Source organism: Madurella fahalii (assembly GCF_045866475.1).
Source record: "Madurella fahalii IFM 68171 DNA, scaffold_2, whole genome shotgun sequence".
Classification (NCBI taxonomy): domain Eukaryota; kingdom Fungi; phylum Ascomycota; class Sordariomycetes; order Sordariales; genus Madurella; species Madurella fahalii.
In genome coordinates this window covers 206992-230868 of record NW_027263972.1, presented here as the reverse complement: position 1 = coordinate 230868, position 23877 = coordinate 206992, and the positions used below count along the sequence as shown (strand labels likewise).

The window sequence follows — 23877 nt, the reverse complement described above, 5'->3', positions numbered from 1 at the left end:
CAGAGGCGGAAACGGTCCGCAATTTGCTAGAGTCAGAAATGTAGCACCGAACCTTTTCACCCTTGACGACGAGACGATAATTACACTCTGTTAACTCGTAATGGCTTACCTCCCATGTAATGTCTCTGGGGTTTGTAGGCGAGGACGCCGTTCTTGTGGCGCTGAGAGAGGAAAAGCACGGTTAGGCAAAACATCCACGTACACTGTAATGTTGCGTGCGTGCATATTGAAATCCGCTTGAAATCAGGCATACTAGTAGGCGGACTGTAAACCTCGCCAATCTGGAACAGGAGGGCTCATCCCGCCCAAAGTAACCGCTTCAGAGCCCGGCTAGGTTGTCGTCCCTATCCTGGATCAGAACGGAGGTTGCAACCGGTTAAATAGCACCATTTGCAAATCTCTCGGCCTTACTCCGTCGAACTACAATATAAAAGTACAGGTCTCAAAGTTAGACTGCAGTGCTGCGGTTACCCTCCTGTTTTAACCAGACAACATACCCAAATCCTTCATTCACCCTCCGCCTCCTCAACCTTGATCTTCACATCGCGTTTTGTCTGATAATCCCCATTCTTTGATTTCCCTTTTGAGTCACCGTCCTCCTGGTCGCTCATATCGTCATCATCGCCCTCGTTGTCCTCGTCGTCCTCATCCTCGTCGCTCAGTTCCAGGGCGAAGTACTCATCCGTGCCATCATCCCTCGGCATCAAAGCATGGGCTTCGGAGCCGCCGGACGTCGCCTTCTTTGCGGCAGCCCGCTGCGTCCTCCATAAGAAGAAGCTTAATCCGATCGCTTCCACCACAATCAGCGCAACCACCAACGCAACGGGAAATGCGCCCCTGCCGGCGAGCAACATGCCTAACATCACGTTCACCCATCCGCCCGCCACGATTACCCGTCCCAACCAGATGTGCGCATGTGATAGCCAAGTTCTCCTCCGTATCCTCAGGAACCTCACATGATGCTGCCACCCAAGCAGACTCTGAACCAGCAACGCCAGCACAATCCCCCCACCCAACCACTGGTGGACGGTCCTCGGCAACCGCCCACCGGTCATCAGAGCACCGACCGCAGCCCCCGCCCACGCTAGGGCCGTCGCGGTGGCCTGGGCAAACCAATGCCTCCTAAACGGCGTCCCTTTCCCAGCGCCTTTCGTCAACCGAATCAGCACGGCTCCAGCGGGGAAGACGACCAAAAATGCGGCGCTCATCAGCCACCCGTGCGCTCTCGGCAGCGGTCTCTCCCACAGCGAGGCGAGCCACCCGCCCAGGCCAATCGGCGCGTCGCTCGTCCCCAGACGGGTGACACCCTCCACGAACGGTTCCGGGACCGCCGGCGCGGGCGCATCGCTCACCGCGCGGGCCATGTCGACGTAGAAGGTGCCGAACCCCCCGCCCTCGGCACGATGCCGGTGCATGGTGAGGTGCGCATCCGCAGTGTACGCGTCCGCCTCGAAGCGCTGGCGGTCGTTCCACGCCCAGATCCACGGCTGGGAGGAGGACGTGGCGGAGATGGATGATCCCGGGAAGAGGCCGCACGAGTAGCATGTCAGGGATATCACTGCCGCGTGGGTCGGGCCAGTGCTGGGGGGGGGAGGAGGTGGGGGGTCGTGGTCGTCGTGCCGGCGGGGGAGGGATGCATTGTCGCCGTCGTGCAGCGGCTCCCACTTGGCGTGGGTGAGGCGGACATCGGCTCCTAGCCGACCATCTCTTGAAGAGATGGGAAAATGGGAGATTGCGCGCGGCTGATGATGACCATCGATAGTGCGGATGCTCACGACCGGATCGCGGCCCGAGGTCGGATCGCCGTACACAACGAACATCAGCGCGCCAGCCATGGAGGGGCCGGTGCCAATCGCTGTCCAGCCGAGGGGTGACGAGCGACGGACGGAGAGGGCGATGTTAAGGTCATGGTGGCTAGTGGATGTGTTTAGATAGCTGGAGACGCCCATGCAGAAGTCGATTTCGGCATCCTGGTGGCCGAAGCGGCAGTACTGGACTCGCTCGGCGAGAGCGGACGGGATGGACAGGAAGAGCTGGAAGAAGAGCGCTATCAGAAAAAAGGGAGTCATGGCTCTTTCCGCAGCGCGCATCGGCATCGCGACCTTCTCAGCTGGTCTTTGGCTTCTCTCCTAGGGTCGATAGGTCGGTGAGCCGAAGTGGCCACGAAGGTGATGCGATTTGGCTTACGAGCCAGGTTGCGCGTTGGCGCAAGTAGAGGTGAAAAAGCGGCAAACAGAAGTCCGAACGAGCGCTCACACGCCCATCACAGCTAACAGAAGTTGAAAATGATTGGAGATCATCAGAAATAGGCTGCTGACACGCCAAATATTGTTTGGCGCAGAACAATGGTACCTCTCTTAGGCGCAGGAAAGAGGCGCAGCGATGCATCAGCATCATGCATGCAGCCTCGGGCCCATGACCGACAGCTCCGGTGAGTAAGGTAAGCTCAACCTTCCATTCTGACAACGAAGGATCCACAAAGCGTAAGAGGCAGTCATAGGGAATCTGAATCCACCTTATTCTAAGCCCAGCATACCACAGCGTAAACATTACAAGCGTGAAAGCTTGACAAGCACTAAACTCAATACGGAGAGCGGTGCTGGCTACGAACTAAGCTTGTCACAACCGGCATAAAAAAGGTGAAAGAAGAAGAAACTGAAACCTATGTTACATCTTACCATCATTGGAGAAAAAGATGTCGGCTCATCCTGCCCAACGGACTAAATCTGCACATAAATTCCGTCGTGGTTAAAGCGTCGGCTTCCACTCCGGATTCAAATTCAAGCCGGTTCAAGTTGCTTTCCTGTGCTCTCTGGCAAAGAATCGGGTCACGGCCATATGTCCATTTGCCTGTTACAACCCAACAAACGGCCCGCCGTAACAAATTTAGTGGCATTGAGTTTCCTTTTTGATTTTACGCTGCTCGCATCTGACGACGACTACTAGTATTCTGCGCTCTTTCGGCCGAAGTGCGCAACTCTTCGTCTCCAAAGGGACTTTCAAAAAACGCCTAACTAGCACTTCCTTTACAAATAGGACGATGAATAAATACTATGTATGGCCGTGGTTGAATTTTACCAGCATGATATTTCTTTGTAGTACTGGTAGTTCTTCATCTTTAACCCCGCAGTTCCATCGATCATCTTCGATGGCCTCGAAGATGCCAGAGGGCCGAATCTTGTATGCTCAGCACGGCCCCACGTCGAGACTTGAGACACATAACAAAGGCCGGACTGGGCTATGTCTACACCACGACCAAATACTGTGTCAAGCCCCGTTGACTCCCTGCAGCGGAATCCTTTATGGGGTATCCAATTCTTCAGGCCCAGTATACGTAAGCTGAACATTGGGCGGTTATCCTCCCAACAGCGGCATCTTTGACGTGGCCGTATGACTTCACCAACAGCAAAGCCGATGATACTGTAGTCGCATCGAGATCTAGGGTTCAGTCACAAAATCCGCACAACTGGCGGGTTCGATAAAAATGGTAAGTGCTGAGCTGCCGGGCTTGGTGATGACAACTTGGAAATCCCATGCGCGAGGATTGAACCCGCGGAGCACTTCGCGATCAAGCGTCAGCGGCGTCACCCGTTACGTTATATCTAAGACTCCATGAGCGAATGGTACCGTGATGTTCGTCTGACTGGGTACCTTACCTTAGGTACCTCCTTTCGCCCCCTACGGAGATCGCCCCTACGGAGATCGCCCCAACAGGAGCTCAGCTGGACCAGAGGATGAAGTGGCAACTTACCAAGATCCAAATGTGCTGATGGCAATTTATTAGTACATGCACAAACCCAAAAAGTATTGGTTTCCAGGAGCTATCCTTGCTGCGGCGGCATTGGCTCGATGGGTGGGATTGGGGCCCGCAATATGGCAGAAAACTGGCACAACAGGCTGATTGCAACCTTCATCAAAGCTCAATGGGAGACCAAAAGAATGAGGACGGGATATTGGCCAACACACAGCCGAAAGGCCCGATAAAGTTTCCGTCTCACACCGCCGAGCGCCCGGTTGTGCAATCTACTCTGCCCCAATTGGCCGGAAGCGTTGAGAACCGCCAAAAACACAGGGGCAGTTACCACCACGACCTCCGCGGAAGACTCCCGTCGGGTCCCCATTCACTCGATAGTTAACTGCCGCTTCACAAAATGAGTGCCGATGAGGGACTCGGGCCGGCCTTTTGCTCACACGGACTGCGCGTCGCACGTGGCCCGACCAACGGGAACTTGTGTGAGGAGAAACACACAATAGATCAAGGAAACATGCCGTTTCGTGGTTCCGTTCGCGGATCTGGAAGCACACGCCAGAGAGTTGGCGCCCCGCCAGCTCTGCTGCTCTCACCCCCCTTGTTCTTCGGCTTGGGCCTTTGCCTCCCCCGCATCCTCCCCAAGCTCGGCACATCTTGGCGAAGCCAATAGACCAACCATGACCAATTCCTAAGTCGACAGTGTATTAACAGATTTCTCTCGTCAATTCCCTTCCCTTGGTACAGTACATTTCCTGTGTGCCCTCCACTTGCTCAATATTGCAACTTGGTTTGGAGAAGAATATAGTACCTTGACGGGTTCTTGATATTGCCCGGCCTGTAACATTCCCTAATGTTCGTAGATCTTGGGGAATGCGGGAAGAAACCGCGAATCGGGGAATAGGACAGTTGGTTTAAGCACTGGGCTCTTGGCAGCACCCTCTTGACCCTCGAGTTGGTGGTGGTTGTTCGCAGAGGCGGGGCCAAATCTATCTGCCGAACTGGCACAGCGTGGTTCGAATGCCCGCTAAGCTGCGCCATGCTTACAGCGGTCTTAGTGACTTGCACCAACGCCTGCATCAAAGTGCGTAGCGTTCTGGCCAAGAGGCCGTTAGCGCGCCGAAAAACCACCAGCCGTCTCGACATCCCGGCCCTGTCTCCCCCTCCTTTAGGATCCATGTGTTCGCAATAACGCTCCCCTACCAGGCCATTCCCCGGTCCCGGTTATTCTCAAGCGATTCGAAGATTATTGGACCTGTACTACCCTGGCAGAGTTGCACTCTGTCTGACATTCCCCAGCGGAGGGAACATGGGGTGGGTGGAAGGGTGGGCAACGCGCTACCCACTTTTGGCATTGGTCGCTCCTTTATAAGAACCACATGCATCCTCCCCCGGTCGCGCGTTGTATGGCCGTCTCGCTGCCCATCCCCATCGACTCCGGTTTCCGTGCCTTCGTGGCACTGGCGTTTCTTGCTGGTGATCGTCGCTGTTCTTGGTTCATTCTCCGCTGCCACACGTGTCGGGACGCCGGCCAGAAAAGAAATTCGTTCTCGTCGCGGTCCTTCGGGAACAGACCTTGACCATGGTGGAGACCGAGAAGGAGATTGGTGAGTAAAACCGTGACCCTGTCACCCTCGGCAGTGTCGTGCAGAGATTTTTATTTATTATTTTTTGGCTGACTTGTTCTCGTGCTCACCCCCAACAAGCTCAGCAAACTGAGCAAGAGCAGGTCAATTCGTCCAAGGATGGCGGATCATCGTCCGACGAAAGCGACCTGGAATGGACCGAAGAGGAGGAGACGGCGATCCGGCGCAGGATTGACTGGCACACGGTACCCATCGTGACACTGCTGTACATGCTCTGCTTCCTCGATCGTATCAACATCGGTAACGCGAGCATCCAAGGCATGTCCGTCGAACTCGGATTGAACGAGGGGGTGCGTTTCAACTGGGTCTTGTCTATCTTTTATATCGTCTACCTGCTCGTCGAGGTGCCCAGCAACATTCTCCTCAAGCGCATCGGACCCCGGTTCTACCTGCCCTTCCTCGTCTGCGGCTTTGGCTTCGTTTCGGTCTGCACCGCCTTCACCAGAGACTTCGGGGGTCTTATGGCCGCCCGCGTGTTCCTCGGAGTCTTTGAGGGCGGCGCGATGCCGGGCATGGCCTTTTTCCTCAGCTGCTTCTACAAACGCAACGAGCTGCTCTTTCGCATCGGTATCTACGTTTCTGCCGCGTCCATTGCCGGCGCATTCGGGGGGTTGCTAGCCGCGGGTCTGTCGAGAATTCCCGAGTGGGGCGTCGCTTCGATGCGCATCTACGCGTGGCGCAATATCTTCTTCTTCGAAGGCATCGTCACCATCATTGTGGGCCTGATGGCGCCCATCTGGATGCCTACAGGCCCGAGCGACGCCTGGTTCCTGTCCGAGCGCGAGCGACGCATCGCAGCCGCACGTCTGGTCCGCGAGCACAAGTCCGACCCCGCCGCGAACGTGACCATATCGGACCTGAAGAGCGCCATCTTCTGCATCCACAACTACACTTGTGCGCTCGGCTTCTTCCTCATCAACATCACGGTGCAGGGCTTGTCGGTCTTCATGCCCACCATTCTGGAAGAACTGGGCTGGACCGCAACGCAAGCGCAGCTCTACTCGGTCCCGCCTTATGTCGCTGCCTGCTTGGTGGCCATTGCCGTTGCCTACGGCAGCGATAAGACGCATCAGCGAGGCATCTGGTTGGCGTCCTTCTCAGTTCTCGCTATCATTGGATTTGCGCTGCTGCGATGGGAGGACAACCCCAACATCCGGTACATGGCCGTCTTCTTCGTCACTGTTGGCGCGTTCCCTGGGGGCCCGGGATTCCTGAGTTGGGCCATGAACAGTGAGCACTCACCCCGCGGTTATTGCGAATCTCTGGAGTTGGCAACTGACCCATTTTTTTCTGCGACTAGACTCGGCAGGCCCTGCGGTTCGCGCAGTCACCAGCGGCTACGTGGTGACGCTGGGTACCATCGGTGGCATTGTCGCAACGTGAGTATCAGATCCATCAGCCCGCCTTGGCCAGATTCTGACAGATTGTACAGATGGACCTACATCCGGGAGGATAGACCTGAGTATTACACCGGCCACACTATCAACTTCGGAGGCCAAATTGCCGTTGTCTGTCTCGCCATCTTCGGCATCCTCTATTGTATGTATGAGAACCGTGCTCGCGCGGCCGGAAAGCGCGACCATCGGTTGGAGGGCCTGACGGAAGAGGAGCAGGGGAAGCTAGGCCACAGGCATCCGCAGTATCGGTACTGGACGTAAGGCGGAAGGGCGTGTGTTGCTGCGGATCCAGAGACATGGGAAGGACTAGGAGGATACGTATTGTTGTAGATAGACCGCTCCTGTGTTATCGAGCTTGGCCGCCCTTGGCCTCCATGCTCATTGACGATCGTTGATCTTTTTGCGACGGTTCGACGTAGCGATTGAGCATGTTTGTGGCGCCGGGAGTCCGCAACCTCCTTGTATACACAGTACAATACATTACATTACTGGACGCCACTCCGCACATTAGCGGACGCCACACGGCGCAGCCAAGGGGCGTGGCAGCCACGGCAAAGCGCGATCAAATTCGGCCATCCCCAATGCTAGATCTATTTGGCGCACGACTCCCAGATCGGGAATGGGGCCTGGGGCGGGGTTGAGAGCGGGTTGAAGGGACAGCGGGTACGAATTCCGTGCAACGGAGGAGGCCGAGGATTCGAATTCGGTGGTTTTTCCCACCGAGAATTGTCCCTGAAGCGGGTCACAGGATCGACTGGCGAAGCGGGCCAATTTGCTTCAATGTTTACAGAAGGCCTGGCCGTCACTGTGGGGTGCATGAGCAGGCGAAGGAAATGCCCGGCACATTCGACGACGAAACTTGCCCTTTAGAGGATAGTCGGGGCCGGGGAAGTGGGACGCCCGTACCTGGCCGAAGCAATTCACCACAAGAAGACGAGGGAGATGCGCGGGGTTGTCGACGAGAAGCGCAAGGATCGGCATCCTACCATCATTGCGCATGGCAGCAGTGCAAGGTAAGATTTGAAGCGCGGTAGTTGTGTTCGGAGATGCAGCTTTGAGGTGCTATTAGCGTGTGCAGTGAGGAAACCCGTCTTTACCAATCTCGTGGCGAGGCTCATTCATTCTTAAGACGGCTCTTCCCTTAATACACTGGAATCAGGTGTCTGACTGTGACCAGAACCAGCTCCTAACAAACCAAAGGAGCCACGGAGCGTCAACATCGAGCTTAACTACACAAGACATTCTCTACGTGCTTTACTTCCCTGCGCATACACCTTTTCACGATCTTGTACATAAGATGGACTTGAAGCCGAGCGCCGAAAACGAAAAGGTGGCAAGCCGCAACGACCCACCGGTTATGTTGGAAATAGCACGCGATCTTCACATTCAGCACTTTGAGAACCAAAGCCAGATATGGCGCAGCAACTTCGAAAAGAAGCTTGTCCGCAAGATGGACCTCCGCCTGCTGCCCTTTCTCATTGTCATGTATCTGCTCAACTTCCTTGACCGGGCGAACCTTGCGCAGGCTCGCCAGGGATCGCTCGAGGCGGATCTGGGCATGACCGGCACCGACTTCAACCTAGCCACATCGATCTTCTTTGTTGGCTATCTGGTCTTCCAGCTACCCTCCAACATGCTCATCACACGTGTTCGGCCGTCTCTGTACCTCACGACGGCAATGATAGCCTGGGGCATCGTCTCCACTTGCAATGCCGCGACCCAGAATTTCGCCCATCTCATCGTGGTGCGCCTCTTCCTTGGCTTTGTGGAAGCACCTTTCTTTCCCGGTGCCATATTCCTCATGAGCTCGTGGTACACGCGCGCCGAGCTAACTCGGCGGATGGCCTATTTTTACTCGGGGAATGCGCTGGCTAATATGTTCGGTGGTCTTATTGGTGCCGCCGTCCTGGGAAACTTGGACGGAGCCCAGGGGATCGCCGGCTGGAGGTGGCTATTCATTATTGTGGGTGTGTACCGAAAGTTGATGCTAACACGCATTGCTGACCCCGCGCCGATAGGAGGGTGTGATCACCATCGCAGTCGCTCTGCTCGCCATGTGGGTTCTGCCCGACTACCCCAATACGACGAAATGGCTCGATGAGGAGGAACGAGCATTTGCTTCTTGGCGGCTTCTTGCCGACATCAACGAATCCGACGACCAAAAGTCCCGCACTGTCTGGGATGGTGCGAAGCTCGCGCTCCTCGACTACCGTTTGTATCTCTTCGTCCTGCTACAACACTTGAGCTTGCTCTCGCAAACGTTCCAGTACTTCTTCCCCAGCATTGTCGAGACGCTGGGTTATGGCGATATAGAGACGCTGTGGCTCACTGCCCCTGTCTGGTTTGCCACCTTCCTGATCTCGGTATGTGTTACTTGGACATCATCCAAGACACAGGATCGCTCTCTGCATATCTTCTTTCTGATGCTAGTCGCCGCGGTGGGGAATGCGGTGGCAACGGGGACGACTGTGCTCGGGGCTCGTTTCTTCGCCATGTTCTTGATGCCCATGGGGGCTGTCTCGGCCTGTAAGTGTCCCTTCTGCTCAGTTCTAGCTTGCATTAATTACTCATTGGTTACTTACTTCCAGATCAAATCATCCTCTCCTGGGTCGCCAATTCTTTCCCTCGCCCTATGGTCAAGCGATCTGCGGCTGTGGCAATCGCCAACATGGTCGGCAACACGGCGAGTATTTACGGGTCGTACATGTATCCAAAAGAATCGGCTCCACAGTACGTCCCTGGGGGGACTGCAAACTCCGTCATCTGTTTGTGTGTCGGATTGCTGGCTTTAATTCTACGGTTCTTGCACATTCGCGAAAACAAAAGGCTTGAGGCGATGGAAAAGGCGCGGGCGGAGAACCCCGAGGCCCATCTAACCGGCCGTGAGGGAGATATAAGAGCAGAGGGGTTTAGGTATATCTACTAGGGTCAAAGCCACAGTGCTAGTGAACGGATTAAATCAGTTGAATCTCGGAAGCCGGCGGATTAATTCTAGACATTTATATCATGAGACATGCCGATAGCTATAGTCCTAGGCAAAGCGCCTTTTCCCTTGTTTTTCTTGCTGCGCAGCCCCAGCATGCGCAGAGAGCAACCAGCAGTGGTTCACTTATCCATTGCTGTCAGCAAAAAACAAAACTGACACATCACATTCCACACATTGTCCTCGATGATATCGCTACCGAGCATGGGAAGCAGCCCCAACTACGTTATCTATCGTTTGCGACCGCCTCAATATATATACCTTCGTTTTAAATTTACGCAATATATCAAGAATGTGCAGCAGTAAGCGAGTGCACGCCGTGCATTAGCATTCCCGTCTCGGATCATTGCTGAATCGGCGAGGTGACAAACAGGAGCGCCAGGATAGCATCTTATCGGCCTACAAAAAGAGTCTAGGCTCTTGCCAGGAAAGGAGCCCTGGAAAAGAGACTGAACAACCAAGGTAGATGAAGAAGGTGAGAAAAGCCGTAAATTAGTCAGAACTTTCAGGGGCGACGACAGTGTATTTAGGTTATCGATGTACGAAACTTCCAAAAACGAATTTGGGTTCTGATGTTTGTGCCACTCTCTCCGGTCATCGTTCCATCGTACCCTGTCTTTGCATAACGCCGTTATTCATGCCTGCAAAACATGACCCGTAGTACGATTCAAGAGCCGCAAGACTCACCATAACCAAGGTGGCCCTATAAGAATCTTAAGAAGGCCAGGCCAAGGAGTTGCAGACACAGAACCGTGCACCCTCCCCAAATTTTTAATGAATCGAAAAGTGTCAACAGCTTCGCCACGAGAAGTGTGGTTTGGATAACGTGCTGGACTCCGGTCCCTCGTCTTTAAGCGACCATGAGTTGCGGACGATCAACCAACCAATTGTGCTGAAAGCATGAATGAGGCGCCGTTAAGTGTAAACGAATTGCAGTAAACGACACAGCCCATCTCTCCATCATCGACCAAGCTCTCAGTGGTTGCGTTATCGGACGCCTCACACGTTTTTACCTTAGTCTTCCCTTCGATCATCCGTTCTCCTTTACGTGTTAAACCTTCCATCTGGGCGCTCTTGATGTCACTGACCAGCAGCTAGCCCGACAACCCGGAAAAAGCCCGTTCGTCAGCGCCAGCCATTACAGAGTCGGGGTTAGGAGTCACACAACATACCGCTCGACTTTGCTGTCCCGAGGAGGAATCAAGAAATCTTTCATCAAAACAGCACATCCGAAACCTATTTCACAGCGCATCTTTACAGTGTGCTTGTGCCAAAGCCTTAAGCTGAACACCATTTAGCCGGCTAGTAACTGCGAGCTACGCAATGCATGTACCAATATCATCTGCCGGCACCAGGTTCCGGCCAAGTAACAGTTGCCATCAAGAATAAATATCCCGCATAACTCTGTGATACGACTTGACCGCAGTCAAAGAACCTTAGTACAATACCGATAACCACTTCGAAGCAGTTCTCATCCCCACTCTTGGCGCCTACTAATTTGACAAACATACGACATAAGAGCATTCCTTTCTGTCGGCCAAAGCAGCATACCGGTCACCAGTTTGCACTGCCCGTAAAGTAAGATACTGATGATACTTAAATATGGCATTCTCTTCCTGATTGGGATCGGCAGCGAAGGCATAAATGTCTTTGGCATGATGGATGGCGCGTGGGGCTCCATGCGGCGCTGGGTTGGCGTGAAGCTTGATTTGATCGGTCTCGACGCAGTATTGATACATGGTGGCAGGCAGTCAGTCATGGACTGATAAAGCATGCGTGTTAGCTTGCTCGCCCTATAGCGGCTCCACCTACGCCTACGTTGGGGTTTCTGTTAAAGAACAGAGCAATGGTAATACTCCGCCGCGCAAAGACGACGGTGCTTGAGGATTCACCACTAGACTCGAAATCGACCGTCATCACGTAATTTAGCTCCATAACCCCGATGGCACTTTTAAGAGGTTGCTGCTCGATCATCCATCCAGCAGCCCCCGGCCAGGTCCAGGCCACAGGAGGTAAAGTTGCTGATCTGATTGTCGAATGACCCTCAGCTGGTGTACTTGAGAAAGCAGGTGATATGCTCTGACCGGACGCATCACACATCGATATCGTCCACGAGTTGTCAACTTGTCGTTTATGGACGGATTTGACGTCCTAAGCTGCGCTTTAGGGACGCGGCGAGCCCTGGCAATGCTAGACATGTAAACCATAGTAATGGCGTATAACCATCTTACAGAGACAACTGACTTGGCTATCTTGATAGGAAGCCAAAGTTTCAGTAGAGATCACTGTGAAGATGATATGTAACGTTGTCTCAAGATAAAGTGCTCCCACTTAATAACCGGGACCGTAGGGCTACGGATAACCTCAGCTATAAGAGCGGTCTTGCTTCCTGAACGGATGGTTTTAGTAAGCACAGCTTCGGTGATTCAGTGAGCGGTAATAGGGCGGGTAAAGAATGCGAGGCCTGCGGAGGCTGGGGCCCGCACTATATATTATATACCGAACCAGCCATACCACGCAAGACTGAAATAGTCATGTTAGTCAATCTTAGAAGGCGCGACTAGAAGCTCGATATGAGTTCCGAAAAATAGCCTGGCGGTAAAGTGAGCGCTTATGCCGTTGATTCCGACCAACAACTGGCATTCCTTGCTGCGGGAATGATGGGGTTACATACAGCCAGCTCAGTTACTGGCAACGTACCAGCATGGGGTAGCTAATTGTGCTTGTTGTGGGTTCTGTAATCCTCTTCATAGAAACTGGATTACCGGAGATATAATGTCTCTCGTACGTGTGTTTGTTGCGGTTGTTCGATCAGTTGCTGAGTCTGCCCTCTCTTTCCGCTCCACAGAGTTGGCTTTGGATGTAGATCCCATGCAGTTTAAATAAAGTCTGAGCCTGCCAGCTCTTTTCTTGGGTTCCATTCGACGCGGGTCGCTTAGACATCACACGGGAACCCACTGCAACAAGACACATCATACTTGGGGTGGCACCGATTAAATAACCTACGCATACAAGCCTTGGCCATGCAGGAACAACCTAGATTACAAATAGAACAACCGACCGTTACTCCCGGGAATCTTGGCTACCCTCAAGTTGCCTCTATAGAAGACTAGACTTCGAGTTTGATGGTAGTCTGTGGTATATCTCAATACCCCCAAGTCTAGCGATGGACGGCCTTCACTACCCTCTCCGCAGCCATGTCTAAACTGACCAGGTGTTCCTTGCAAGCGGAAATTGCAACCGGGCAAAGGTACCCTTAAGCAAAGAGGGGATGAACCGAGGTAGAGTTCGTGCAGGCCCAAATGCCTCGGACCGGAAGCGAATCAAGAATAGCCATACCCCTGCCCTCCCCATACTCTGCGTCGTAACCATTACTGCGATATAAATCCCGCTAGGGCCTCTTACGATGGGGCCAAGGAGTTTTCGATCAGCTAGTGAGTTTGTGTTTTGTCACTTGAGTCCTCACAACGCCCTACGTTTGCTCGAGTTGCACCATAACTTAGGAGTTGCAAAAGCTATAGATCGTCGCATATTTGCAGTAGAGAGGCAGTGCTATACACTTCTTAAATAGTGTTTCTTCCGCGGCTACTCTACCCGGTAAGAATGCACTCTTGATGAAGGTCACGACCGGACAGGCTGACGGGGCATTTGCGGTTTTCGCTATGCAGCAGGCATTGGGCACGAGGAGAGGCGCCGTTTATTATTTTCGTTCGCATCAGTTGGCCCTTGGAGACGGCTGACAGATCCAAGCGGGTATCTACTAAGGTACTGTAATGACGGACTGGCATGGGTGCAGCGACATCGCACCGAACCAGTGTACAATATCGCTTCCCGTACCCGCGTGCTTCACCGACACCGCAATACATGCGTCTCAGGTAGTGTTAACAATAAATAGCTAATGAAACACTATCCGCGTCATGATCAGCCCATGCCGACTCGCCAAAAGTACCTTTAACGTAGGGAAACAACGCTATTGAGGTGGGAGAAAAATAATACCGTCCCGGGGTTTGTGACTAACGGACGTGCAAGCTGTTTGCCAGTTGCTGGGACCACCCTTGGTGACCATTAATCCATACCTGCCCTTAATTTACAGGGAGCACTGCACGGTACCAAGTACACACCATGAGAATCTCATTCATTCAGGACCTGAGACAAGCGCGCCAGTGCTCCTGGCGTCCGGAGGACTGCGTTTTGATATGTAATGTGTTCTGGTTCCTCCAGGAAAATGAATCATCCTGCGTAACTTAACCTAAACCTGCAGTTCGATCCTTCGGCGAGCCACTGACGCAATCCTCAACGCCTATCGTACGGTCAACCAAATCCTACCCAACTTCCCATACCCTGATAGGAGAACAAGGGCTCCCATTGGTACGTGCTTGTACACGATTCGCCCAGACCGCCCGGCAATCAACACGCTCGGTGGTCTGACAGCTACAAACTACCCTGCAAGACCAGACGGCCGGGATCGGACATTGGCGATTAGTCGCAATCGACAAAGGGTTGAATGGGGTATGGGACCAAGTTGGAGCCAGCTGCCATGTATTGTAGCTTTTGCTGGTTTGGTTTTTTGGGTGGGGGAGGGGGGGGGGGGGGGGAATCGGACAATCCCATCACTTCATGTGCGTAATCCGGATCTCGGGAAAAAAAAAAAAAAAACAGATGGCGTTTCCAAGGTCTTATTATACTGCATACTTGACAAGCATGGATCGGAGCTGGATCGGCACTTTGCCGATTTAGGCCAAGACTTGCTTACTGTGGCGGATCCGTTCAGATCCAGGCGCGGAAGATCAGCATCAGTGTGGCTCAACGGTCCATGCCGGTGTGCGCCAGACGTGTGCTGAGTGCAGGGCATTTCCCATAGAGCCTCGGGTGCAAGTAACAAGTCATCGCGCAAAGGCATCCAAATGTTGTCATAGGCTGGGCGGGAAAAACAGGCTCACAAGGACCGGGCCGTCGAGTGATCGGCACAGTCATTGCCCCTGTGGGAGTGCCACTGCAGGTCAATAGCGCCTCGCCAAGCTTCACGTTCTTTTCGCACACCATCTCATCAACAGCGACGCTCGGCCATGCTCCTCAACCCAGAGTACCTAGTCAAGTGGAGGTAGGGACATACGTATGCCCTGCACCCATGTTCGCAATAGACCTCTTCTAGTGGTTGTCTAACAAGCACCATGCTGCCATGGCACGGCACAGTACAGAAGCCCCCGCCGGTACCAAAACGCCGACCCCTCATGAAACTCCGGTCTTCTTGCCTTGGCTTCCGCACAAGGACCGGGCGCTCGCGTTATTGTCGCCCCGAGTACCCCCGTTCTCCCATGCTATTCGCTCTTACCCATGCCCACGTCAGACATCCCAGGCGGTCATGGAATTCAGTCGGTCAAGCAGAACGGCAATCCGCTTCTGGGCCCCTACCGCCTTGCGCAGGGGTGTGTCACATTGGATGACGCCTGCAACCTCCTTGACGCGTCCCATCAGCAGGCTAAGCGACTGCAGCTGCAGCGCCATCAGATTTCCGGCCGATGACTTCCACTCCCCGGCCGAATCCTGGTAGTCGCCGAATAAGACGTTGTTGGTGCCTGCCGCGGGGTTGAGCCACCTGTTGGAGGTGGCCTCCATGCCTGCCGGCCCTGCAGCCGCTGGGATGCCGCCCGGCAGCAGCTCAAAGTAGCTGTTAGAGATGTGCTCCCAGAGCCCAATGAGGCGGTCCGCCAGAAACGTGAGGATGGTCATGTTCTCGGGCCGCGATGTGCAATGCCCGCACGCCATCATAGCCTCGCTGTAGCCGAGTGCCTTTCGGTGCGATGTGAGCCCCACCTCCAGCCGTGCCGCTTCCGCGTCGCGAACAGACTCCAGCTCGTCAAGGAGGAACACCACCCGATGGAGACAGTCGCACGGGACCGGCGACCCGATGGCTGATGTCCTGGCGAGCGTCGAGGATCTGCCCCAAGCCGACGGGGAGCTGTGGTCGTCGGCTGGCGAGGACTGCAGGCCGTCCTCGGCGAGCAGGTCGGATGATCTGGGTGTGGAGAATGGCGGCGTCATCCTGGAAGGAGTCGTAACGAAGGAGAGAGCCGCGGGATCCACGGCGTCGTTGGACCACAGGCACATGTCCATGTCCAGGCTCGTCGACATATCCAACGCCTGCGGAGAACCGACAAGCCACTGCTCGATGCCCGAGATCGGCCCTACGTCGCTCGCGTCCATTCTCCCGATGCTCCCCATCATGTCGAACGTGTCGAAGGTGGGTGTAGCCCCCAGTTCCATGGCGTAGTCCATCGACGCGCCCGTGACTCCTAACCCATCGTCGGCTGGGGGTTCCGTTGGGATTCGAGTCGCTAGCTGTGATATTATCTTGGTCGTCCCCGCCGATGATGACCTCCGCTTCGGGCTTTCTCTAGGTGTGCTGGACCCGTGCTTCGACTCCTTCCCCTCCGACTTCTTCCTGTTTCGCCCCGTGCCCCTGCTCGCTGGTTGAGCATAGACGCATGGCCTCGACAGTGTTTTACATCGGCTGCAGCCAGTTTTCTCCCCAGTGCATTTGAGCTGTCTTCCTGTCAGTCCAAGCGGGCGTCGTAGGGAGATTTCCGGCAGGACATGGTGATATCCAAAGGGGCGCCAGCAGATCTATGCCAGGACCGGATCTCTGAGCCAACAGGTCGCTGACGTCGTTTGAGGACTCACTTTTTTTGCGCGGCAGCTGTTGCAGGCTTGTTGCACGACAGGTCTTGCCGTTACCGGATCGATGGTTTGTCGCATGAACGGGGAGTTCTCATTTTTGTTGTCTAACCTCCAAGTGCCCAACATCTTGAACAGTAATGTGCCCCTAAGAAATCTAGTAGCTTGGAAAGAACAGCATCCGTATCGGCCCGGATACTTATATGGCAGGCAACCTCTTTCTGTATGGTGACGGATTCCGTATCTATCCGAGCCGCTTGCATTTTGACAGGATGCAGTTCCTTGCGATGGACCCTGGACGTTGATACGTTGGACTGGCTGTGGGCCGCCTGGGGAGGGCAGCTTGCCACGCTCAACCTTAAAACGCATGCAGCCGAGCGGCGACTACACTAGGCGGGGCGGAAACTAGGGTAGGATCCCCCCTTACTCAGATCATCTTGGCAGAGGAAATAGAACGGAATAGCGAGTGCGTTCATTTTGGTCCGCTCAGCTGTCAGACGGGGTCCCCTTTTGGCCAGTGCAGAGGATTCAAAAAGTTGCTTCGATCCGTTGACGTGATTGCGCTTCCACACTGGAAGTTGAGGGCAATCTCATGCTTTTACGCCTGGTTTAACAGACCCACTATCACAAGGTACGTGAGCTGTCGGTGAGCGATTGGCTTCCCGCTGCAAGTGTACCCACACCCCGAGGTGTGTGCCATTGTCCGCTTGTTCTCGAAGGATCGGCTGGCCCCGTCGCGTCCTATCTGGTGCGCTTCTGCGTGTCCGCGCCGTCCTCCCCGCACCCCCCACCGTACCCCCCGTAACCCCCGTAGCCCCCGGCATCTCCACGTCCTCCCCCAAGAACGAATGCGCTTGAGCGGCCCGTTGCCAGTTTCCGCTTCCGTTGTCCGGAATCGTCCCGGCGTGGTAGGAAGGCGAGCCGCCTTCGGCCGGGACTCGGAGTTCCGCGGTGCATGTAGAAGACCACAGGCCTGCATTACCTGCATACCTTAGATGCAATTCCCCACAAGCCTAAGCGAGAACCGTCAAGTTCGACCCTGCGGAAGCCATGCAGATCCAAGACGCGGCGAGGAGGGTCATATCTTTGGTACTGTCGGCCTCTAAAGGCTAGGATTGTCCTTTCCCGGCTACCAGCACCCAATAGACAGAGCAGTAACATTCTCATTTGACAACCGCCGCATCTTCAATGTATGATCAAGTGTAACTGCGCCGTCTGGGCATTCTGAGCGCAATGTTGGGCTTTGACCAGGTTTCTGTTACCCCATTGTCCTGAAAACAGGCTTATGCATTGGCACATCCGTTCTCGCTTGTGCGCGTGCAGGTAGAGGTTGACCAAACGTAAGAGCGGAGGAATGTTGCTAACATGGAGCGACAGAATTTCAGGTGTCAAACGAACGACATCACGAATTTTCCTCAAAATTCCCTAGCCGTCGCTCTTCGGAGGATCGTTAACTCCGGCAGAGACTGCGGCTTCTTCCAGCGCCACATCCGTTCAGCCGTTGGATGTGCAGCTGGCATCGCCGATTACCGGAACAGTGGCCAGATATACGAATGCGGCCTCTGCCTCGGTTTCCTTGGCCGAGGCTTCTCAACAGGTCATATCGCTGTCGATCAAGTAGCCTCTATCATCATACATGGGCTCTAGCCAGTCACATTTTCCCCGGCTTCATCAATCTGAAAAGCACCGAGTTGCTTGTCATTGGATGGGGAAACCCCTCTCCTTTCCTAGCCTACAGCCTGGCAGGCCCGGCTGCGGTGACCGAGTTGATAGGTAATTAACCATTCGGGTTGGACATGCTTGTTCCTCTTTACGAACACTGACCTTCACAAAAGGGTACCTTACTTTTTGCCTTGCTTATGGGTCCAAAATGAGCCATGTATGCGAACAGCCTTTTTGAGTTGCATGGTCAGCACTACGCAGTCTCCTCCGTGCATCCATGGCGTTACATTTCCGCTTGGCTCGCGACGGCCTTGACTGCCCCTCGCTTTGTCTTTCAGCTAATCAGCTTGGCGGGCCACGGGGTGCGACGCAGACCAAGCCTTGCAATTTAGCCTATAACACTACGAGGAATAATGATCAGGTAAGAATGAAACGAGAAAAAGCACGCCAAGTTTTCGATACCATGCTCGGTTTCGAGCTTGTTGGAAGCGGCTACCCAACCTAGGGTAGAATCTTTTCAACTTGGGTTTCTGACGACAGCATCTCGCTCAGCACAAAGGCGGTCTCGTGTAAAACTGTACTGTGTGACAGCCCAGCCCCCTCCCCAGACCAGTCAGGGGCTTGTGATACCCGTCTTCGATTCTTGCCAAGTCTGTTTGCCGTATTTGGGCCTATGATGTTAATTCGACGTACAAAGCCCCCTTCAGGCCCCCTTCCCTAGCCATTGTCTCAGTTCCCTCAGCCCTTAGCTCTCAACACGAACGTACGCACCCTACACAATTATGATATATATGTTTTGAAATTACACTTTGTGCTATATTTAGGACTTCTTGTACGCGGCGCCCACTTCAGTCACCTTCTCAGCTGTCCTCGGCCCCGTGCTAGAATCGACAATGTCACGCTGACAAACCGGGGATCCGAGTGTTTCGTTAGGCGGAGACACAAGTTCTCCAATCTGTAAAGGAGGCTCGTTCATTGTTACTCACCGGTTACTTGACTACCTAGCAAATGGCGCTATAGTTGCTACCGAATACGAGAGCAAGGCGGACAAACAGGCAAGCTGTTAGAGATTCGTTTGATATTCCGATGGTTAGATGGGTTTCCGTTATCCGACTTTCCCGTATTAAATTAGGCGAGAGCATTACTTGTACCTGCTTACATCAGAGTTCAAAGTGAGTAATGGCCTCTTAATTCTAAGCAAACCGCTCCTGTGGGAACGGGCGTTGGTGACCGTGAGCACAAAAGGCCTACGGTCATATGCATACGTATACCCTCGTCCGCAGAACTTCGTGGCCAGTTGGGACATCATAGTATCTATGAGACACGGCCGCCGGTCTTCGTTGGCGATGTGAGATGGACAGTAATGCGGCCAGTCTTTGATAATTCCGGAAAAGGGGAGAAGCGTAGGCAGTAGCACAGGGCAACGGGTTAGGAGAACGTGAGAGGGAGAGTTCAGGGATGATTAAACGCATTGCAGTCTAGCTTTTTAGCTCCCACACCCCTTCAGAGCCGGCGAAACTAAGGTACCTTGCCAGCGTCAGCAGACATTGCTCCCAACTTGCCCGAACGTTCACACCATCCAAATGAAAAATAATATCCACCCAAGCATAAACCTCTCTAGGACCGACGGGCAGTTAGCCGGTCCGCCATCAATAGCGCTGCCTTGGAATGAAGCGCATCTTGGCCTCGCCGACATCGAACACCACTAGAGCGTTCTGCATGAAGGCATCGCCCAGGATATACGGGCCTGTGCCTCCACTGGAAATGGCAGTTAAGCACAGCCCAGTTAGTGGGTCCACGAGGTTCCGGTAGATCAGATCAACCGGGTTGATCCAGAACTTAATACCGTCAAGAATCACGGCAACCTGCGGGGCTATGGCATCACAGGCTGTAAAGTAGGCTCCATACATCCATATGTAGACGCCCGGTGGCTGGAAGGCTTGGTTGATGGAATCTGCGAGGTCTAATTGCAACGATGGGGAGTCATGTGGTTAGCTTTCCTCAATCAGGGTGGGGGCGGTGGGGGTAGGGATCCTTACCCGGGGGGAGGTAGTTAAGCGTCGTCCCGCTGTCAATGATGTAGGGGAATTTCTTGGTATTGGTAGCCTGGCCGTACTGCCAGCCGTCAGGGATGACGGTATAGAAGGAATATTCGCGTGCAGTTTCCGGGAGGGAAATCACTTGTGCCTGTCACGGATTTTTAGCAATTCCTCCGTTTTGCATCCTGGCGGTGGGAAAGGCGACATCGTGAAATGGCCGACTTACAATAATCATGTCCAGATTCGCGATCCTAGTCATGTCCACACCGGTAGCCGGAGCAATCCCGCCAAATGCGAGCATGCCCGTGGATGCGTTGCGGTCAATTGCCATGCTAAACACTGGGTCGATCATGCCTTGGTCCACCATGCTCGTAAACAGCGGCGAGTACTGAATCGAATCCCCCCACTGGTGGTCGGAAGCATCACCGAGGTAGGCATTGGTGAGGGCCGGGAATGCCAGGCCCATCAATCCGCTCGTGTAGTTGTTGCCGAACCAGTACGTGGTATTCGCCAAGCACACCTGCTGCTTCTTGACCGTGATGTTGCCAATAGTGATGTCAGAGAAGCCCATAGGTCCGGTAACAACCTCTCCATCGGCGTACTGAATGAACATGTACATCTCTGGGTCAGTCGGGCCGTACTTGAAGGTTTCCGGGTACGCCCCTCCAAAGCCGCAAGCCGACTGGGGAAGATGCTGGCCCCCGTAATCGACGCAGCTGAAGTCTTTCTGAACCGCCCAGGTATCGGAGCTGCCGGTGTCGATAAGCATCGACAAGGGTAATCCGTCCCAGAGCGCGTCAACGGCATACTGAGTGCCGTATACAGATGAGGACGTAATATTCTCGTAACCATCTCCTCCGACACGACGCTGATTGGCGCCCAGGATGGCGGCTACAGATTGGGCCTTGATGGCGTGAGTTGTTTGAATCGGGCGGAGCTGCAACACATATTGGCTCGTTTTGAGAACGGTGTTTTTCATTGATTTCCATGGATGGGTTGCCTTGGGGATGTCGTAGCAGATCCCGGGAGGGGCATGCTTCAGCAACTCGGCGTAACGATGGCCCACGATACCCGAGTTGGCGGCAAGCGCCACATGAAGAAGGCTCCAGAGTACGACAGTGCGCATCGTCTTAGGCCGCGAGATGATTTCTGGGGAAAATTGTCAGGGGAAGCGAGTGTTTGTGCTGGAGGAGGTGGACGAGATCAACAAAAAAAGAAAAAAAAGAAAAAAAAGCTGTTCTCCGCCTTGGTTTTAGATGCGATGGGCTGGTACAATGTGAATGGGAAGAAGGAAGGACATCGGATTATTGAAGAAATAGAGTTGATGGAAGCCGCAAATTATGAAGAATCGTGGGCAAGAAGAAAAGGAGGAAGATGCGGGGGTAGGGGGAGGGGGCGGTTAAGCGGCATGGTTATGATGGAACAGGAGAGAATGTCATGGTGTCAATGAAGGCCGAGTAAGGATGGGACCGAGACCATGTACGAGTCTACTTTACAGTTCTTACAAGATCACCGTATACACAACAGATGGAAAAGAGCCTGCCTTGTCACCCTGTGGACGCGAGCGTTGGGGACGGTAACCGTTCTCGCTATGAGAAGTCGGGTGTTTCGCGGTAAAGACAAGGGCGCCCGCAGCAATGGGGCGCACTGCATTGGGATTGACGTACTTGTATGGAGGTAGCTCATTTAACTTGATCCAGCAATTCATCGGGTACGCTTCCAAAGCCGTTTCCGGGGCTCCCATGGCAAGAATGCCTAATAGGTTTGGACCGTGATTTTCTGGTATTGGATAGGAAGCGTCCGCTCTTCAAGTGGTGTGGAACATGTGTGGATATTATAGGGCACATCCGACGGGATGGTTATCGGCGTGCTACTATGCCCGGGTAAGGAATAAGAAGTTAACATGATCCGTAAGTTAGCCTAGACATTAAGCTCTGGCGCAGCTGGAATCCTTTGCTCTGGTCGCGGATATTTCAGCTCGGATTAGCACGGCGCTCGCATCACAAATATTTGTCGCTTCACCGATTCCTGACCTAAAAAATAGTACCCGTCGACAGCGCTACCCTGAAGAGAGCAAGATGGGGGTGAACGAGCGCACAGCCGATGTGCTCCTCGAGCCACACTAAACATCAGTAACACACTGTCCGCGTGCAAGGGCCCTTCGGCAGCTGTTCGAGTGCGAACTGAATGATACAATATGTTTCTTCCGAGGTTATGTGCAGTAAGGGTGCCACAGGACTTGACCGGTGTGTTGCACACCTTGTCAGTAATTCTCCCTGAAGTAGACCCGTCTAGCATGCAGGGCCCCGAAGCATAGTTTAGTCCAGGGCTTTTGGCATACCACACTGGTACCAGAGCAATGGCGGAAAAGCGGGTTGCCGCTTGTTGTCTTCTATCGGTGACATGGTAGGTTTGATCCGCGCCGGAGATTCTCTGAATGGGGGAGTTTAAGGAAATGTGTTTCGCCTGGGATTTGCTGTTATCGGTTCCACATTATTTCGAAGATTAAGGCATGCTGGGCTGTCGCTAGGTTGGCTTATTACGTCCTTAGTTCAGTGATTATAATTAACCAGAAACTACCTTACTGGCGACATAGTTTGATCTTTGTTACTGGGTTATATTGGGCATATAGATACACACAAGCATTGAGGAAGGCCTTAGTTACTTCCCTTGATACCATTGGCTATAAGCCCACCTGTACAGGTTTTGCTGGAACAGCATTTTGCGGCTGTTTCCTCTCAGGGGACGTTGAGTAGCGGCGAGGGATCACTAGAAGAGAACTGAACGCCAGTGAGCAACACTTATTATTTTGAAAATAGCCGGTATATGATACGGGATACTAGTAGGAAGTAGAATGCGAACTTCATGTACGCCGCAGCCTGGGCTATAAATAACAGCCAACAGGCACCCACAATCTGGGGCATAAGACCTGATAAATTTCGCTAATTAAATGGCGGTCCGGGGGAATGGCCGATGTTAAGGCCATCGGTACCTGTTTGCAAATGACCGAGATTGGAACAACTTGTCTCGAGGGGCACACGGTCGTGCCGTGGGCACCGGCGTTACTTGACAGGAAGGCACAGATTCTAACACGGTGTTGATGGCTAGGAAGATGCAATCCAGTACTCTTCATTTCAATGCACAGGGAGTATTCTCGTTCTCTTCTCCACCAGTCTGTTCCGAAATGAGACGCGGATTCGCATATCAAGACATAGACCTACCGGGCACCGACCGATTGTTACACTACCTCACCTTTGCTGTATCGAAACAGCAGAGGCCTAACTCGGAAAGCAGCGGCACCACTGACACACTGCGCATAGAGCTGCTTGCAACTGGCGCTTTAGAAAGGGCTCGCGGGATTCATTTGTCCAAGAGAGGATGTTGAACCTGGTGACTAGGATAAATAAACAGGAAAACAAATAATAACCTGGTAAATAAAGATACGACTGTTAGCCGAGATCAGGGTCGGGTTCAGGAGCTTCTGGGATGAAGTTGGAATTAATTTGTAGATGCGATATGCCACTGGGCAGCAGAGCATGCCATATTGTGTGGGATGCTAGCAGGCTTGCTGTCACTTCCCCTTCCGTCTTGACAAAACCAAATTGTTTACTCAAGACGAGAAAACTAAGCCCTGCAATACAGAAGCTGCTTTTGACTCAGAACCGCATGGAGTGCGGTGCAAACAGCGATCCCGCTGATGCAGAAAGTGTTGTGACCCATCGAGGTT

At 53.6% G+C, this 23877-nt stretch overlaps 5 protein-coding genes across 5 annotated transcripts; 2 read left to right on the top strand and 3 right to left on the bottom strand.

Annotated features, from left to right (window-relative positions):
* Window positions 1-506: 506 nt before the first annotated feature.
* Window positions 507-2069, bottom strand: MFIFM68171_02822 (uncharacterized protein; the record flags this gene model as incomplete). The annotated part of the gene is made up of 1 exon (XM_071058244.1): window positions 507-2069. The coding sequence occupies one exon, from the start codon at window positions 2067-2069 to the stop codon at window positions 507-509; it is 1563 nt and encodes a 520-aa protein (XP_070914345.1).
* A 3261-nt stretch (window positions 2070-5330) lies between these two features.
* MFIFM68171_02821 (uncharacterized protein) lies at window positions 5331-7052 on the top strand (the record flags this gene model as incomplete). The annotated part of the gene is made up of 4 exons (XM_071058243.1): window positions 5331-5355; window positions 5455-6624; window positions 6695-6773; window positions 6827-7052. 4 exons carry the CDS (start codon window positions 5331-5333, stop codon window positions 7050-7052), a joined length of 1500 nt encoding a protein of 499 aa, XP_070914344.1.
* A 1036-nt stretch (window positions 7053-8088) lies between these two features.
* MFIFM68171_02820 (uncharacterized protein) lies at window positions 8089-9717 on the top strand (the record flags this gene model as incomplete). The annotated part of the gene is made up of 3 exons (XM_071058242.1): window positions 8089-8754; window positions 8810-9317; window positions 9380-9717. The coding sequence occupies 3 exons, from the start codon at window positions 8089-8091 to the stop codon at window positions 9715-9717; spliced, it is 1512 nt and encodes a 503-aa protein (XP_070914343.1).
* A 5400-nt stretch (window positions 9718-15117) lies between these two features.
* On the bottom strand, window positions 15118-16038 carry MFIFM68171_02819 (uncharacterized protein; the record flags this gene model as incomplete). Its single annotated transcript, XM_071058241.1, has 1 exon — window positions 15118-16038. One exon carries the CDS (start codon window positions 16036-16038, stop codon window positions 15118-15120), a length of 921 nt encoding a protein of 306 aa, XP_070914342.1.
* A 3722-nt stretch (window positions 16039-19760) lies between these two features.
* On the bottom strand, window positions 19761-21276 carry MFIFM68171_02818 (Aspartic-type endopeptidase-like protein; the record flags this gene model as incomplete). The annotated part of the gene is made up of 3 exons (XM_071058240.1): window positions 19761-20074; window positions 20151-20298; window positions 20377-21276. The coding sequence occupies 3 exons, from the start codon at window positions 21274-21276 to the stop codon at window positions 19761-19763; spliced, it is 1362 nt and encodes a 453-aa protein (XP_070914341.1).
* Between the last annotated feature and the right edge of the window lie 2601 nt (window positions 21277-23877).